The sequence below is a fragment of the Ursus arctos genome, unplaced genomic scaffold, assembly GCF_023065955.2.
Source record: "Ursus arctos isolate Adak ecotype North America unplaced genomic scaffold, UrsArc2.0 scaffold_31, whole genome shotgun sequence".
Taxonomy (NCBI): domain Eukaryota; kingdom Metazoa; phylum Chordata; class Mammalia; order Carnivora; family Ursidae; genus Ursus; species Ursus arctos.
This window is the reverse complement of record NW_026622997.1, coordinates 17148014-17166248: the sequence shown is the minus strand read 5'-3', so window position 1 is coordinate 17166248 and position 18235 is coordinate 17148014. Positions and strand designations below refer to the sequence as shown.

Below are 18235 nucleotides of genomic sequence, written 5' to 3'. Positions count from 1 at the left end.
CAGTGTTTACATTATCCCTGCCTATCCCCAATCTTTTGGGAATATTTTAAAGGAAAAAAAAAGGGGGGGGGGAAGATAAATAGTCTGAAAGAAATTCACACCAATAAAAAAAAAAATGCAGACCCACCCTTTCCAGAAGGACCCACACGTTCCCCACAGAACTTGCCCTTAGCATCTGTTTCCCAGAGTAAACCTGATAAGAGTGAGTATGCCTTGACTAGCTTGTCTTAATTCTTGTAAAGGGATGATTATCCAGCTCCATTTTTTAAAAAAGATTTTATTTATATATTTGTCAGAGAGAGCAAGCACAAGCAGGGGGAGCAGAGGCAGAGGGAGAAGCAGACTCCCCCTGGGCAGGGAGCCTGATGAGGGACTCCATCCCAGGATCCCAGGATCCCAACCTGAGCCAAAGACAGACGCTTAACCAACTGAGCCACCCAGGTGTCTCGATCCCAGGACCCTGAGATAATGACCCGAGCTGAAGGCAGACGCTTAACCGACTGAGCGACCCAGGCGCCCCATCCAGTTACATTTTAAGTGACACTTAGTACAGAGCCATGCACACAGTAGGTGCTTAGTCACAGAGCCATGCACATAGTAGGTGCTTAGTCAATACTTCACAATACAATCAATGTGTTGAAGCTGAGGTTCCCTGGTCTCCTTTAGTGACTTGTGACTCTGGAAAGTTAACCTTCAACCCACAGAAAACAAACTCACTCAGTTCAAGGTCCACGGTGCCCTTCTGGGACCTCCCATTTGTACTTAAGCCAGTTTTTTTCTTTAAATGGAGGCAGTGTTTATTTGGGGTCTCTTTTTTTCTCTAATTGCGATCATTCTGATTTCTGTGAGCTGCTTTGCTAGCCTGGACCTCTGGAGCAATCCATCCACTGAGGCAGATCAGGGGTACGTAGTGACAGTCGCCCCAACGCACGGAGTTGGACTCTCCGCGTGGTCTGCTCCCCTCAGAGACGCCATGCTCTCTGCCCTCCAACTGCCAGTTGGCTGCCTCCTTCCTTCCTTATTTTGGACAGATGAAAACTGTATATACTTAAAACGTACAACATGGTGTGCTGGTATATGTATATCTTGTGAGACGACGATCTCAACTAAACTAATCAACACGTCCATCACCAACCATCACAAGGTGCCGGTTTTTTTTGTTTTGTTTTGTTTTGGTGTGTGCTGAGAACACGGGAGATCCATTCTCTGGGAAAATTATGGTGTATAATGTGTTACTATTAACTCTAGTCACCATGCTGTTCATTATGTCTCCAGAACTTATTCATCTTATGACTGAAAGTTTGTGCCATTTGAGCAATTCTTCTCCTTTGCCCCCCACTCCCCAGCTTCTGTTAATTGCCATTCTACTCTCTGTCACTCGGAGTTCGATTGTTTTTGATTTTTCAGATTCGACATACAAGTGGGGCCCCTGGGCGGCTCAGCTGGTTGAGCACCCTACTCTTGATTCTGGCTCAGGTCATGGATCCCAGGGTCATGAGATCGAGCCCCACATAGGACTCACGATGGGTGTGGAGCCTGCTTAAGATTCTCTCTCTTCCTCTCCCTCTGCCCCCCAGCCCCCCGGCTCATGCTCTCTCTCTCAAAAAAAAAAAAAAAAAAAAAGAGAGAGAGAGAGAGTCCACATACAAGTGAGTTCATGCAGTATTTGCTTTTCCATGTCTGGCTTACTTCACTTGGCATAACATCTTCCAGGTTCATCTATGTTGTTGTCAGTGGAAGGACTTCCTTCTTTTTTTTTTAAAAGGCTCAACAATATTGCACTGTATGTTTTTATACCAAAATTTCTGAAAAGTCTTTTAATCACATCTGTTTTAGATATGATGGTCCCTTTTATACGACTGGGACCGTGACCAGAACCATCAAATACAGAAAGCCTGTGACAAATGCTGGCTCCGTGGGGTTGTGGCTGAGACACTATGTGCTCATCAAATATTCCAACCGCTCTTCTCCTCCTCCAGCCTCTCCTGCAGCTGGATTGGGGTCAGGAGCCCAGCTCTGGTTAGTGGGTCGTGAGCAGAAGCGATGTGTGTATCTCCTCTAACCCCTCTTCCCTTGCTAGGGAGATACTGGAGCCATGTGTTCTAGAAGTGTGTGGTGGCTTTATCACGGAGAAGACGTCTGATCCACATTAGGCTTTCCTCCAGTGAAAAATAAACCTTTATTGCCCCAAGCCATTGGGATTTAGGACTTACCTGTTAGGGCGAATAACACCGCTTATTCTGAGTAGTAAGAGTCTAGTGTAATGTAACACTCAAATTCACAATAAGAAGGAAGGAACCAGGGTTCATTATCTACAACTGGGAGAAATACTCATTTAGAGCTCTTGATGACCTTGGGTGGGAGGCCCATCCTACGGATGTGGGAATTGAGGCTGGACAGGAACCCACCCAGTAAATGGAGGATGGAGCTTTCAATCTACGGTTCATAGGCTTCACAGGCTGGATTGCTCTATTAGACCCTTGCTTCCCAAACACTGGTGTGCGTCAGAATCGTGCTCGTTACAATGCAGACCTCTGGGCTCCATCTTCAGAATTTCTGATTCAGAGCCTGGGTGGGGCCTGGAAGTATGCATTTCAGCAAGTTCTCAGATGATGCTAATGTCGCTGACCCATGGACCGCACTGTGGGAACCACCCCACTGGACGCCCTTGCTTCACTGGACGCCCTTGCTTCCCACATTCCATCAGGCAGGACCGTCTCTAGACCCAAACCTCAGCCTCAAGAGTTTGAGCTCTTCCTACGTACTGCGGACAGTGTCACTGAAATGCAAGGAAAAGCCCAGTTAAGTCCGAGAGGGAAGAAAATCACCTATCCCCTCTTCCTCTCACGGCTTACCTCTCCCCCTGGAGGACATGTGCACACACAGGACGGAGCCCCTGGTCTAGAACTCTGCCCCCCCCCCCAATTCCTGCCCAACCATGGGCACTTGGGATGGAAATTCTGTTCAACATAAAAATGAAACCAAACGAAACATTTTTCTCAGCATCTCTGCTTCAGATACAGAAGTCTGGGATTAGGAAGGTGTGTTTCTCTTTGCTCCTTATCGTGCCTAGGATTATTAGCTCAGTTTCTTCACATACGAGAAGGGATCCCAAGAGCAGCCACCTCAAGGGGTGCAGGTGAAGACAGATGGTCAGCTGAGGTGTCAACGGGGAGGCATGCTAACCACAGAAAGGCCTCTGGAGTCTCAGATGATGTTATGGCAGGGACCATCGCCCTGAGACGTTGCCTCTCCATGGAGACAGGCTCATTCTTCTCTTACTTAGCCAAATATTCCAAGAAACAGGGCCTTTCTTTCTGCCATCCGCTGAGATGAACAACACACAAGAATAATCCTTGCAGATGACCCCCGTAATGATCAGGACAAGAATCGCTGGAGAACTAAAAGGGCTTTTAACAACTTCAAGTGTAGCCAGACGTACAGCAGCTCAGAAGACTGGCCCATTCTCCGCTTCTTCTGTAGGGGAATACAGCGGCCCCCTCCCCAGCGCAGCGCCCCCAATTTTGCAACGGACTGAGCAGTTGTTCAAGAAAGCTATGAATAGAAAACAAAATAAGACCCCTCCCCCCAGGGAGGGAAGGCCACTTTTTTCTTTTTTAAACCGTTTTAAGTTTTAAACACAGACGGATTCTGTTTTTGCAGAGGAGAAAGCAGCTCTTTTGTCCCCCACACTTACTCTATCCCTGAAAAATGCTCAGGAAGCCGGGACAGCTGCGAGTCACACGCTCACAGCAACGGGAGTGCCTGACAAGATGTGGCTTTGCTCCCGGACACCTCGCGCAAAGCTTGAGAACCGCAACTCCCCTCCTCCCGAACGCACATGCGCACACGTGCACACGTGCACGCGCGGCACGTGCGGTCAGGGCTCCGAAATGCCGTCTGGGTAACAAGATGTCAAGAACACTGTCTTCACTACCTTTCTTAATCGCTGCAGACAGGGGTGGGAGAGTTAGGGGTTTCCACGTCTCTGCAAGGCTCGGCTGGCTCTGCCACAGGTCAGTGGCTGCGGGTCCCATGATGGGCGTGGCTCAAGCCCCAAGGCCACAATCTCCACTTCTGTGCTCCTGAAGTTTTATTCCACCTCCCCCAAGACGCCTCTGTCCAATCTCCCCTGGAGAGCCTCCGCAGCTTTCATTAACAGAAAGCAAAAAATGTGCGGTTGCCTCTTTCTATCAGATGGACAGCACTGTAGCCTCGACTCAGCACCTTTCACTGGGTGTCAGCATTTCTGAAGGGCTTTTACAAAGGGTTTTCTATTTTTGTGCAGCGAGTTAATGGCAGAGGTCAAGCATCTGAGCGACTGGATGGGTCTCCATGTTCGCTATGCAAATGCTGCACAAAGAATCAGGTCCACTCAGTGTCAGTGTGGCTGCTCGTACCCCATTTCCGGTTGGTTTAGGGGTGCTCTCGGAATCCGTAGAGAAAAGCCCAGCAGCCTGAGTGACACCCCAGCCGGGTTTTGTGGATGGGAAGCAGCCCCCTCTTCCCTCCCTCCCACTGGGCTGGGCTCCGTGCCAGCACCGCCACCATGGCTGCCCCAGCCAGGGTGCTGGGGATGACCAGGACGGAGCTGGCTGCAAGGGCCAGGTCCACAAGGAAGCTCCTCCTGAGTGCTCTCGGTTTATTTCCCTCCATTGTTGGCAGGGTGACTCGCCGCGGCTTCGGGTCCAGGGCTATGGAGTCAGTCAACGTTGAACAGAATTTATAGAGCCTTTGAATGTTATTCTTATTTTTGGGATGTGCTTTTGCAGCAGAAGAAACTACCTGGCTCATACTTAGCATGGGTCCTTAGATTTTGTGGGGGGGTGTATGTGGGGGGGAGATGCTGTTCGCCACCTCGGAAGGAGGCTCCGGTGCGTCAGACTCACAGCAGCAATTTTCCCAAACCACAAGCAGTGCGCAAGCTACAGTTTGAAGTCAGAATTACTGTCTTTTATTGCCTGTGCCATGAGCATAAGAAATGGATTTCAATTTTCTGCCTTGAGCAGGACCTAATCCTCTGTACATACGACTTTATATTCTGCTTCTAGGGACTTTAGTTGTGAACCACCTGGCAGCACAAAATACGGATTTAGCATACTCTTTCTCTCTACCACGTTACTACATTCTAGATAAGAGAGGATCACATACTAGGTTCTAGGGGGATGGGCAGGACTGACATTTTCCCAGCGGCCCCGTCTGGTTCACCACCTTCTGCCACCACAAAGACAGCGGCTGGCTAAGTGATGGGAACTGTCCCTGATGTGGAGGGGAGGAGGGATTTTTGTACTTACCAAAGGAGGGTCCTACTTCTGATCTGGACATGGTGCTTAGCGCTGGTTTCCACGTCTGAAATGTACACTGAGACTATCAATGACCAGCAGGTGCTTTAACCTGAGATCCTTCTGAGTCCCAGACTCATGGACCCAGAGGAAAAGAAGCAGCTACAGGTATGTCTCCATCCAAATTAACATGCTCTTCTGCAGTCATCTACCTGAATTCCTGAGACAGAGAAAGCTGGACCACGTGCTCTTTTTAGGATCGTGGTTGATTGCTTTAATGATCAAGCCACATAAATAACTACACTCAAATGAATTTGGATTCTATAAGATGTTACTCTGAAATTGCTACAGATATACACATGCAACATTCTCACATTTATGTATTTAAGATTTTACTTATTCATTTGCGAGAGAGAGAGAGCACGAGCGAGCACAGGCACAAGCAGGGGGGAGGGGTAGAGGGAGAAGCAGACTCCCTGCAGAGTGCAGAGCCTGATGTGGACCTTGATCCCAGGACCCTGAGATCATGACCTGAGCTGAAGGCAGACGCTTCACCGACTGAGCTGCCCAGGTGCCCCTTACATTTATGTTTACAACATACAGTAATATCCTTTCTCAGAATTTCAGGAAAGATGTGTAGCGCACTCCCCCAAGAATGTATGACTATGGTCCACAGAAGAAAAATGATAGCTTCCAGGTCAGAGTTCAAAACCAGGCACCCAGGCTGAGATGTGGTCCTTGGGCTGAATTTAATTCATAAATATATTGTTTGCTCTGTACCATGTTCTAAAAATTTTGAACTTTTGTTTAAAAAACAAATCCAGATTTTTTTCAGACGAACTGAAAAACTAGTCCTTCGTTTCTGCAAAACAAGAGGGGCTGAAACTGACTAGCACTAACACCTTTAGATAAGGGGTGGACTTCCCATGCTGCCCCCATTCCCAACACTCTCTGTTCACAATCTTAGAAATGCCTGACTTCTTATGTTCCCTACCTGGCTGGCCCCGGCATGCACCTGAGGCTGCGGCCCCTCTCCTAGCCAGTCTAGGGGCACCTCTGCACCTCCCCAAACGTTATGGGTCGAATCACGTCTCCGCAAAATTTGTATGTTGAAGTCCTAACCCCACGACCTCAGAATATGACCTTAGAGACAGGGTCTTTATAGAGAAAACCAAGTTAAAACAAGACTGTCGTGGATGGCCCTCACCGATATGACCAGCCTCCTTATGGAAAGGGGGAAATTTTGACACAGAGACGCGCTCACAGGGAGACGCTCAGATGAAGCTGCAGGTCAGGGTGACGTGCCCGCGAGCGGGGAGTGCCAGCAAACGCCCAGAAGCCGGGGTGAGGCATGGCGCGGATTCCCGTTCACAGCCCTAGAAGGAACCAGCCCTGCAGATACCTTGGTCTTGATGTCTAGCTGCCAGAACAGGAGGCAATCAGGTTCTCTCTGGTATGCTCTCATGGCTGCCCTAGGAAACCAATACTCCAAGTAGCGTAAATTAAGTCTCTTCCTTTGATCGTGGGGTAGAATCATGGGCCATGGTGGCCATGGTCACTGGATATGTCTGGTCCAGAGAGCGGACATCACAAGGAAAAACATCCTTCCCCAAACTGAGCAAGGCTTCCAAGAGCTTCCTCATGGAGATGTTTCCAATTACAAGTTGGGGGGAGGGGTGCCTGCTCCAGCTCGGGTGGTGCCGAGAAAGTCTGGTCAACCATGGCTGCAAAGACGACGAGGGCCCTTCGCCCGAGCGGGCGGCTGATAGTGAAAGCGAGAGAGGTATGTTCGGGGAACGAGCGTGTCAGGGGAGCAGACGGCCTCAACCCTCACTGACGCCCGCGTGTGCTTTACATTACACACTCCCACATACACTGCGAGGCGCCTTCCCTTTGAGTTTCCCTCCTGTCTGATCTAAACATTCCAGAGGGGACTGGAGAGCACGGAGGAGAGGGTCTCGGTGGGAGAGGACCGAGCCGGCTGGGTCTGGAAAGCTGGCTGTTCCCCAAGGAAATGCCCAACTGCACTGGCCACGCACGGGCCACGTTCCAGAGTCTTACTTCCTTCCTTTTAAAACACGCAGCCCTGGTGACTTACAGGACGATTCACTTTCTAAAGGATATCTCAGAGACGACAGCACGCCATTGTTGGGGCATCAGGCTTCTCTTTAGTCCCTGAGAGTCCCATTCCCAGGGGCCCTGTGGTCTGAGAATTTCACTCTGTGGACCAGTCAGCACCCCGCCCTGCAAAGTGGAGAAGGGCCAGAAGGCGCAATCGGGCTGACCACCTCCTAGGGTTCAGGTTGAAGGGCCCCGAGAAGAGACCCAGAGAGAAAGCACTGGGGTCTTGCACTCAGGTGGGGCTCCGGGGCCAGGGGTCGGGGGGGGGGCTGCCCTAAGCTTGCACACTTCCATAGACCAGCAGTCACCAGAGATGAAAAGTCCTCCTCACCTACCTTGAGAAGGGCCCTTGGTCTGTGGACTCCATGCCTTTTGAGAAGTCCATCGAGAAAATCTAGGCAGGCACCAATGCCCCCCCCCCCCATATGCCATTTCTCTTAGCTACATACTAGTGCCACTGCATTCATACACCATGAGTATTATAATACACACATGAGCGATCAGCTTAAAAAGAATGATACAGAACAAATTTAAACAGACATTCTGCTACCTTTATCCCCCACTCCCACCCCTCCACGGATGGGCTTGCTCACCCCTTGGTTCTCTGCACCCAACCTGAGTCTGTATACATAAGGCACAGAACAACGTGCACCCAGTCGACCATGTTCACGTCTCAAGGGCAGCCCACACTTCTCAAATGGCAACTGACTCAACCGGTTATTTACTGTCAAAACATCCAGATGACTCCTCGACTGAGGTTTTGAAGAGTGTGCCCCGTGGCATCAATGAGAACGTATTTTTGGAAGAATGATCTCCGTGCATTCTTACAGAGAAACTCTGCCCTCATGCTTGACACTGTTTGGTGTTTCTCTTCCCCACCCCCAGGCTGGGATTATTCTTGGAACGCTGCATTGTTTGTATGGGTTTTTTTTTTTTTTTAATGCTATTAAAACTGCCAGGCTCAAATTATGTTTTGTGTCTTACTCATCACTCCCAGAGCACTGCAGACTTGGCTACGTGCTTTTCCAAGCATGTAGATTTCCAGCACAATTTCATGACCTCCCGGAGCCAAAAAAGGCCACACCCCCGTAGCTGCAAACTCTAATGAACGTTCCTACATTCTACTAGTTACTTTTTCGGTAATATAACCCACAGATGGCACAAGGTTATCAGATGATCTTTTTGATCCCCTCGGGTTGGGAAGTGAAGGCCCAGGGCAGATGCTGGTCAGCAAACTGCAGAACCAGAGCTTGGACCCAAGGCTCCTGCCCTACGGCGAGTTCTGCCACCGTCACCTTCTGCTTCTCACATTGCCCCTTCGTTTGGCCCTGGCTTCAGGATAATGAGTGGCTGGAAGCACAGAGTTGGGTTCTCATCTCAAAGGGAATAATAATCCTGAAAACTCCTTGGGTGGGACTCAGTGGCTGCACTATCTCAGAGAAGACTGTGAGATACGGACTTGGCCCGTCCACCTGATTTGCTGGATTCTGCACTATCTGGGCAACCCACCGAAGGCCCCCACATCCTCTCTTTTAGGCCCACTTTCTACAGTCTGGCTGGAGATGCCCAGGCTCTGGCCACGAGGAAACAAACTCCCCAGCTGGAAGAAATGAACAAAGACGAGGTGAATTCGGAGCAAGGACGCAGGCCAGCTCAACGCCTTGAATGCACCCAACATGGCCCTCCTGACTCCCCTTCTTTCTCTCTCAGGGCACGACCAGGATGCAAGAGAGTTGGGAACGGTAACCTTCGTGGATTTTAGGAATTCCAAGCAGAGTTACGTGTTGTTAGAGGAGGAAGGGTTGGGAAGGGGTGACATACAAGGATGAGGCTTTAATTGTGGAGAACTTCCAGCGTGGGCATGGTCTGTGTGTCTCTTCCCACCTGCGGTCTTGTCCCGGCCACTGCCAGCCAGTCATGGTGGCGGTATGGGAATGTGGGTTCAGGTGTGAGAAGCTGGGCGCTGTCTCCCTTTCAGGAGTCTGTCCTGGGACATCAATGGCCTGTTTTACTTTGTCAGTCACCTCCAGGTGGAACAGCTCTACATGGGTAGGCAGAGAGGCCAGCCCAAGCCTGCTTTCTACAGGCCCCATCTTTCTCTCCCTCCCCACGGATGATGCCACTCCAGGCAGCCAGATGGGCGGGCGTCTCCCTCACCTCGCTTCCCACGGAGAAGTCTTCCATTTTGCCCTCACACACCTGGGGCTCTGCCTGTTCTGTAGCAAAGCTGGGAAAGTGGGAACGAAGGGCAGAAAACCATGACAAAGGGTGCCCACCCTCAGGGTGGGGGGAGCTGCTCTTTGAGAAGATGGGCTGGGGTCAAGGAACCGCTCCTTCTTTTCCCCCTCATCCCCTAAAAGACAGCTCTCTTTGTGTTGGGTATAAAACTGAGCAAGTGGGTTCAGGAAGCAGCCCAAAGCTACATCCATCCATCCCGTGCCCAGAAAGATCTGGTTCTATCCTGGGAGAGGAGTATCACTGTCTCTAAGACGGATGATAATAGGGGATGAGGCTCTGAGTGGTCGCTGAAGGAAGAGGATGGGACCGTGGGGAAGAGTTGCATGGACAGAGATTTTTGTTCCATGGAAGGAAGAATGTGTAACAATCCAACAACGGGGCAGGCTCCCCAGGGTGCTCTAGCAGCTGTCACCATAGTATGAAGAGAGATCTGGATCACTAAACTGTGGCCGTGTTACCACACTCAGTGAGCGTGTGAGAGTGTGCGCGCGTGTGGCAGGCGATTAGGTTATCTCCATCCTAGGGCTCTGAAGTCTGCATAACGCAAGACCAAATCATCCATCCGCGTTGAACAATTGACACAGCCCGGAACCATTAAACCAACATCCTCCAGGATGAAACCAAGTTAACCGTGAGATGCAAGGTGCCCTTACGTGAGGATCTAAGTCAGGTGGGAGGGAGGAACACCAGCACGCTGCTGGATGGTGTCTACACCTCCGGAAACTCTCTAGCCACCACGTTCCTCGCCTGTACTTGTGAAGATAATGAAAGCTACAGGACGGGGTTGTTGGGAGGGTCACAGAGTACTTACTATGGGCCAGGGACGGGTTTAAACGCTTTACTTATGTTTCTGAATCCTTTACAACTCCCATTTTACCAATGTTAGCCAGACACAACAAGTGACTTACTTGAGGCTGTCCCGCTAGGAAGAGGCAGAGGGCAGCTCAAAGCCGTGGCCCAGTGCCCGGTACAAAGGAAGGGCTCCGGGTGACAGCTGTTAGACCAGAGGGGGGTAGTAATACACTTGGTCAAGAGGGGGCGCTCTGGAGCCATTCGGGCAGCTCAATGCAGGTAACTACAGGTCTCAAAGCCCGCTGTCCTCCTCTATGAAATGGGCACACAAATGCCCATTTCACAGGGAGGCTCAAAGAGGAAATGATTTAATACACATAAAATGTTTGGAAGAATGCCTGCAAATAATAGGAGCTCCGCGAACGTTAGCTAATACCAGACACGTGACTTAGGTTCTAAACACAGACGTAGGGGTCTAATACGTGAACATAACACAGTGCCGCAAGTATGTCTGTAGCATCCGTACGTAAAGGCAACCACTCAGGAAGGCTCGCAGGTCAGTAAAGAGGCATGATTCACCACTGGCCTCATCGAGCTGTGCAGGAGAGCAGAAAATGTGCCGACTGACAGCACTGAGCTTCACCAAACCCAGTGCCAATGCACGCAGGTCGTCCGAGCTACTGGACGGTGGCGGTTTTTCTCCAGGCGGTTATTCTCCCTGGAAATCTGCCCTTCAGCTTCTCCCTGAACCTTTACTTAAGTAAAATTGCCAAGATGTGGCTGAGGGAAGGGGAAGGGACTGTAACAGCAACGCTGGCGAAGACCTGGAATGTGTTCCATGGACTGTCCCCGCAGGAAGCTGTTCGAGAGACACCCAGGCCCGATTTGGGGATGGAGACCGAATTCTACCGGAGTCCGCAGAACGGACCGTCGGGCTGTCCTACCTGGTGAGCTTGGTGCCGATCTGCTGCCTCAACTCCAGTCTCTCTTCATCCGTCTGCCTGGGAAGGATGTTCTTTTCTTCGAGCTCCCGCTTGGAGGGCCGGTTGCTGAGTTTGATGGCTAAGGAGTCCTTCCTGCACACCTTCATGGCCAGGGAGGCTGCGGGAGGGAGAAACAAGTGCTTAATGCTGACCGCCAGCTGCCTGGGCTCCACACGGCCAGGGTGGGCCATGAGGTGAAAGGCAGGAAGACAGACATAAGGGGCTTAACACCTGGAGCGGCTACGGCCTTACTCAGAGCGTTCACTGGTAGAGTTCCTGAGACCGGCATGCTCTTTATACCTCGCACTATCTCGCTGTCTTGTGCATGTGAGGGGCACACGGGGAGCCTGTGATTGGATCTCTGCCCCCAGGAACCCCAGCAGGCAGACAACATCACAAAGGAGGGCCGGCCGGGCTGTGGAGCGCAACAGAACGCAAGGCAGAGAATGGCCAGAGGCCTTGGGTGGCTATGGGGAGCTTCAAAAAGGAGGGGGTTGGTGCCCAGGGACAGGGGGCACCCGAAACAGGCAGCGGCTGGTGGCCATCTGCAGGGGGAAGGCTCAGAGAGGACGGATGAGCCAGGGGATCGCAGGAGACCAGAGACCAGCTGGAGTGGAGCCAGGGGTGCACGAAGGAAAGTACAGTTGGGCAGAGTGGGGTGCGTTTGGGGCTGGAGTGGAAGCGAGGTCTGAAACAGGCAACGTTCTGGGATTGAGCGGAGGGCAGGGCTTCCTTACGTCTGGAATAAAGCTACAGTTCTCAACCAGGGGTGAGTTTGCACCCCCCGCCCCCCACCAAGGACATATTTGGCAAAGTCTAGAGATACTATTGCTCATCAGAACTGGGGTGCGGTGAGGGAGAGGGTGTTCCTGGCATCTCGTAGGCAGAGGCCAGGGGTGCTGTTGAGCACCCTGTAACGCACAGGACAGACCCCACAACGAACAGTCCTCTGCTCTGAATGTCAGTGGTGCTGAGGCTGAGAAACATTCAATCCTCCGGGTAGGAAACGGGGAGCAGAGGCTGGGCGCTGCTCCCACTCATGGGCCCCTGGGGCTCTGGTGGTCCCTCTGCGGTCCTCTCTCCTGGACAGGATTTTGATCGTCTCATTGCTCGCTCACCAGGCCTCTTCCCAGCTCTCCAGTTTAGCTAGCTGGCTGAAGCCTGGTGCGTATAAAGCAAGAGGGAGACACTGGGAAGCAGCACGTGGGAGGGGGGCATTCTTTTGGATTTTATTTAGTAGTGCTGGTCTTTCTTCCTCCACTGGTTCTAGAACAAGGGCCTGGAAGGAGACCTAGCCAGTGTCAAACCCCAGGGCTGCCTCTTCGATGTGAGGCTCTGGGCCAGTCCCTTCCCTCTCCACATTCCTCCCTTATCTATGGAACGGGGCATCAGCATCCATGTGACCTGGTGTTGTAAGATGCATGGAACAGAATAAAATCTTAGTAGTTGTCAGGCATGCAAGTATATGTTCAGTAAAAAGTTGCTATTATGTAAATTCATTAAAAAGTTGACCAAATAGGGCACTTGGGTGGCTCAGTCAGTTAAGCGTCTGACTCTTGGTTTTGGCTCAGGTCATGATCTCAGGGTCGTGGGATCGAGTCCCATGTCAGGCTCTGACCTCCGCATGGAGTCCACTTAAGATGCTCTCTCTCCCTCTTCCTCTGCCCCTCCCTTGCTTGCACCCACTGTCTGAATAAAATCTTGGAAAAAAGAAGGTTGACCAAATAATCAGTCTATACTCGCTGAACTAAAATTCATTATTTGTGGCCAGAACACCCGATTTCAAACTTTGCTTTTTCATTGTTTTTCTTGTGCCTTTCACACGTAAAGGCCTAAGGAAGAAATTTAAATTCAAGCCTTCCAGAGCTGTGGAGGTGTGCTTAAAAATGAATTTGTTGCATATACAATGGCTAGCATTTCTGAGTATTCTGTAGACTGGAACTGAGTTTTAGGGTCCCTCCCTCCCTTTTTTTTCGAGTAAGGGGGAAAGGAAAGGAACCAAAGACAGAAAAAGCCATCTAAGAGATGAGAAGTGGCAGCACGGGGTTGCAGTTTTGGGAGGGATGAGGGCGTCTGGAGGACATTTACCCTTTCGTCTTCTTGACTGAGCTGCCCTGGAACCCCGGGCCAGGGGACACCTGCGCCCGGACTGGAAGCCAGAGTGGGGGCCGCTGCGGCAGTTCTCCTCCCCGAGCCCCGCCCTCCCGCCCTCGGCGACACCCCGAGGCGCACGCACTGGTGTACAGCGAGCTGTCGTCGTCCTCGTCCTCCTCCTCCTCCTCTTCTCTCGTGTACAGGCAAGAAGCGTCTTCGTAGCCCGATTCATGAGGCACATTTTCTTTATTGTCATCACATTCAATCACAACAGTTGGCACTTGTCTTATTTCCGGAAGGCCCAGAGGTCCCGCTTTGGTGACACCGTCACCCGAGTGCAAACCAGAGCTGTGGTAAGAAGTGGAACAGGGGACCCGCTGCTCAGAGCTGTTGGGAGAGGAGGAGGAGGAGAGGACGTTAATTCCAGCCAACATGTCACATAAATACATCAGAATCTTTTAAAAACTCAACTGTCCCATCCTAGGAGACAAAGGGTCTACCGCGCAATTCAAGTCTCCTTCCTTATCTTGGAGAAGACATTTTAGGGCAGCAGAGTTTCCTGAGGGATGGATGGGGTAAGGCTTACACATCAGTGTGGACGTACTCAATGCCACTTAACTGTACACTTGAAAATGGTTATCATGGTAAAAAAATTTTTTTTGGTCTGGTGCATGTGTCACAATTAAAAAAAACACACAGACTTTTTAAAAAAAAAATCTATATTCCAGAAATGTTTATGGTTAAGATCAACATCTCCAAGCGTCAAAGGAAGGTTCATTTGCAATCCGCATGTTTCACAGGAGTGAGAGCAATAATTGAGGGTAAAGCTAGGGATCCAGGAAAGAAAGAGATAATGCATGAGGTTCTAGCTTTCAGAGCTATACATTACAGTGGAGGGGCTGAGCGTGGGGGAGACTGTTTGAAATGTCATGGATGGAGAGGCAGAGGAAGAGCGGAGATGGGACCATAAGGCTGGAGACACATGCATGACCATCGTGGTGCACGGGGTCATGGATAACTTGGCAGGACTTCTCTCCCAAGGACCGTGTCAGACTCTCAGCAGCCACAGGTCATGTCAGTCTGTTTTTTTTTTTTTTGTAGGTTAATTTTCCAGAAGGCAAGGATGATGACATTCTTGGTTTTACCTCCTAAGGTGAACCAACGCAGATAAAAAAAGACATTTTAATTAAAAATGGTTCGCTTCAGTCTAAAAGCCATATAAATTCACTGTAGGGAAATTAGGAAATGCATCTCAAAAATAAAGAAAACAGTTATTTAAAAAAAAGAAAAAGAAACAGAGTCTCTCCTAGGCCCCTTTAGCAATTTAGAATTTTTTTTTTAATATTTTATTTGCCAGAGAGAGAGCACAAGCGGGGGGAGCAGCAGGCAGAGGGAGAAGCAGGCTCCCTGCTGAGCAAGGAGCCTGATACTGGACTCCATCCCAAGACCCCGGGATCATGACCTGAGCCAAAGGTAGACGCTTAGCCACTGGGCCACCCAGGAGTCCCTAGAATTCTTTTTATGACAGGCTCTGAATGAAGTCTAGCAAGAAAAATGGAGCCAGGAACCGTGAAGTTTTATAATTCTTCTTCAGGTTAACTGGAAGTGGTGTTTATACTTTCATTTATGGAATTTCTAAGCACAGGTGACTCGATGCATTTTACCATCCCAAAGTGTCTGGCACTCACAAGGAAGGGGAGGGTGAGGTTATGCTATACTATATATCAATACATTTTACATTAGCATATCTAATCCAAAAGAAAAATTTTCCTCGTGACATATAGAATGCATGATACTCTCCTTTGAAACATTCATTATAGTTTAAATTATTGCCATGCCTAATTTAAATTAATTAACTTTCTTCCTTCTATTGTTTCCAAAGAGCTGTTTTTCCTCTGTGTGTTTTGCATGTAACTCTGCAGGGACACAAAGGGAAATCGAGTTAACACGTTACGAGCTATGAGGTTCAAGGCAATGAACTCAATTTAAAAACCCTGCGACGGCGGAATAAGATTAAAACACATAGTTACCAACACAGAGCATCTGATTAGCCATTAGCAGTGCGAGGAGTCCATTTCCCACCTGACGTAGTGCAGGGGCAGCGAGAGCAGGCAGGTGGAGGAGTGAGGGGTGGCAGACAGCCTAGCTGGCTAATAGGGACCTACTGCCCCGCCCGCCATGCGGCCCTTTCCTCCCCAAGGCACGCCCTGCCTTCCAGCTGCGCTCAGATTTCCACACTGACAATGAAGAAAGTAGACATGGAAGAGGCAAAAACCTAACTGCACAGCTGGCCCATGTGTCCCCCACCCCTGCCTTCTCCTCTCCCTCATCAATAGTTTAACAAAGGCTCTGGCAAAGCCGCAGAGCCGAGGAGAGGACAGGTAGGAGTGAAGGGTGAAAAGCAGCCAACGGATATTCCTGTGTGGTGGGGAAGAACCTTTGGAGGCCAAAAAAACTTTAGAAACGGGAAAGCACAAGAATTCCTTAAGCTAGAAGGTTCCACGTTGTCTCAAGAGGACAGAGAAAGGAGAAATATTATGCAAAGAAAGGTAGGAAACGCAGCCTCACAGCTAGGCTGTGAGACACAGGAGGCTGTGGTCTCTCCTCCTTCAGAGATACGGGGGAAGGGTGAGGGCCTCAGAAGGACGGGATCGTAAGTTGGGCCCGCCAGCCGCCGTAACAGGTGCGAGCCAACAGGCCACCGGCCTTAGGAAACAGCAACCGGTCATGGTGATCGGCGAATGCCTGTTGGGGGCACCACAGACACATCTGAAGATCTTGCCTGGCCCAACCAGGTCATCTTCCTCAAGTATGAATCTAGCAGCTGAGAGAATGTCTCATTTACCACAAGGATAAAGGTGTTTCCCAGGAAGCGAGGTGAATCCACCAAAAGAGTCTGAGCCATAAGTATCTGCGGGCTGCCAACTACAGATCAGGAGAGGTGCTGGGGGGGAAGACAAACACCCAGGTAATCCCATACACCGGGTAACTGCGGAGCCAAAGGACAGCAAGAGAAGACAAAGGCGACAAGAGTCAGGAGGCTGGAAAGGTTATTACGGGACCTTAGACTGAGGAGTCCAGATACAGATCGGAGCCCAAGTTTGGCCACTTACTATCAAATCTTTACATTGGGCTAATGATGTAACCTCTCTGAGCCCCCGTCTCTTTGGGCAAAATTGGGTAAACCTACCTTTATAGCAAGGCCAGTGTGCATGAGGTGGCCCGTGGGCGTGCCCGTGAGTGAGGCCCTCTCCTGTTACTGACAGGAGCAGCCTTCCAGGGGACTCTAGACACTCGGGGCTTCAGACCATTCACACCGTTGTCCGAGCAACTTGCTAAAACCCAGATCTCACCGCTTCACCCATTGGAACTCTGAACACCTGCCCAGTCTACAAAACCAGTGCTTCGTGAGTGACACAAATGGGAAATCCCATTAACATCTTATGAGCTATACTAGCCAAGGCCAAGAGCTACATCGACATACACGGAGCGCCTGATTACATTTGGCCTCCACGCCTGGTGGCTGCAGGCAGAAGGGGACATCTAGCCGAGTATCAGTCTTATTAAGGCTGGTTTTCTCTGATGGAGTTGTCACTTAGCAGATTCGCGCTCAAAGGTCTCACTGTGAAAGGGAAGGGAAAGCCATCAGCCTAGAAGCCATGGTTCCAGCACAGCAGCACGCACGATCCCCTGCACAAGTTGACCCATATTATGAAACCCACCCTCGTTCCCCCTTCCTAGCCCTGTCCCCGTACAACGTAACCCTCGGTCACATGCAACAAGGTGTCACGTGCTCTTGGCCTGGAACTTGCCCCTCCCACCTTCCCTGTGCTGATTTCTGTTTATCTTTTACTGCTCTGTCCCAGGCGATGCTTTGCCTGTGTTCTCCAGACACTCCACCATTGTGAAAATTGGGAACATCTGTTTGCCTGCTACCTCCCGTCCCCAGCCAAGCTGGAGTCTCCCGGAGGGGCAGGGACTGTGTCTTACTCATGTTTGTAGCAGGTGTCTAACACTGTTCCTGACACAAGGCAATCATCTTTCATGGTTTTTGCTGAGTGAATATGGGCTCGAATCACTGGGATTTAGGTGCTTTTCTAAGGGGATGGCAAATCATCTTCAAAGAGTCTTAAGAATTTTTTTAATTTTCAGGGAGGCACTCGTGGTGTGTTTACTGCAGGGCTGTGGGTGCCCCTGACTTGGCACTTTCATCAATGGCTTAATGACAAAAAGGGCATCCTCATCAAATATGTAGAAGAACTGAGATAGAGAAGGCATGGAGGGAGTGAAAAAAGGGAACATTGACTGTGTTGTCCACTGTTCTAGAAACTTCCATATTCGGTATCTCATTTCATCCTTGTAACAGCTCTGTAGGAGAAGTGTCATTATAGTCATTTTATCAAGCAGGAAATTGAGGCTCTGGGAGGGTAATTTGGCCCGTGAGGACACAGGTAGTAAAGGAGGGAGCTGGAATTTGAACTTCTCCTGTCTCAATATGCGCTATACCTAAAAATTGAATTGTAGTACTGGTAAGACTGTGTACTTGGATTAATCTCAAACCCCACTAACTGTATGCATGCAAGGTGGAGGAAATGTGTAAAGGAGAGCATTATTACTTCATAGAAGTACTTTAAATCTTACTAACCAGGGTAGGTATTAGTGCTCTATCTTGCCACAGTCAGGCTGCCCTTGGGCACTGAGTTGAAAGGATTCATCTCAGACGCT

At 50.1% G+C, this 18235-nt stretch overlaps 1 protein-coding gene across 6 annotated transcripts in view; it reads right to left on the bottom strand.

Moving 5' to 3' along the window:
* Nucleotides 1–18235, bottom strand: part of PHACTR1 (phosphatase and actin regulator 1) — a 527166-nt gene that overhangs the window by 29368 nt on the left and 479563 nt on the right. For all 6 annotated transcript variants that reach the window (XM_057304929.1, XM_057304930.1, XM_026511501.4 and 3 more), the window contains 2 exons: nt 13653–13897; nt 11378–11534 (listed from right to left, as the gene is read on the bottom strand). In XM_057304929.1, the coding sequence (XP_057160912.1) occupies nt 11378–11534; nt 13653–13897 (402 nt within the window). The remainder of the gene's footprint in view (nt 1–11377; nt 11535–13652; nt 13898–18235) is intronic.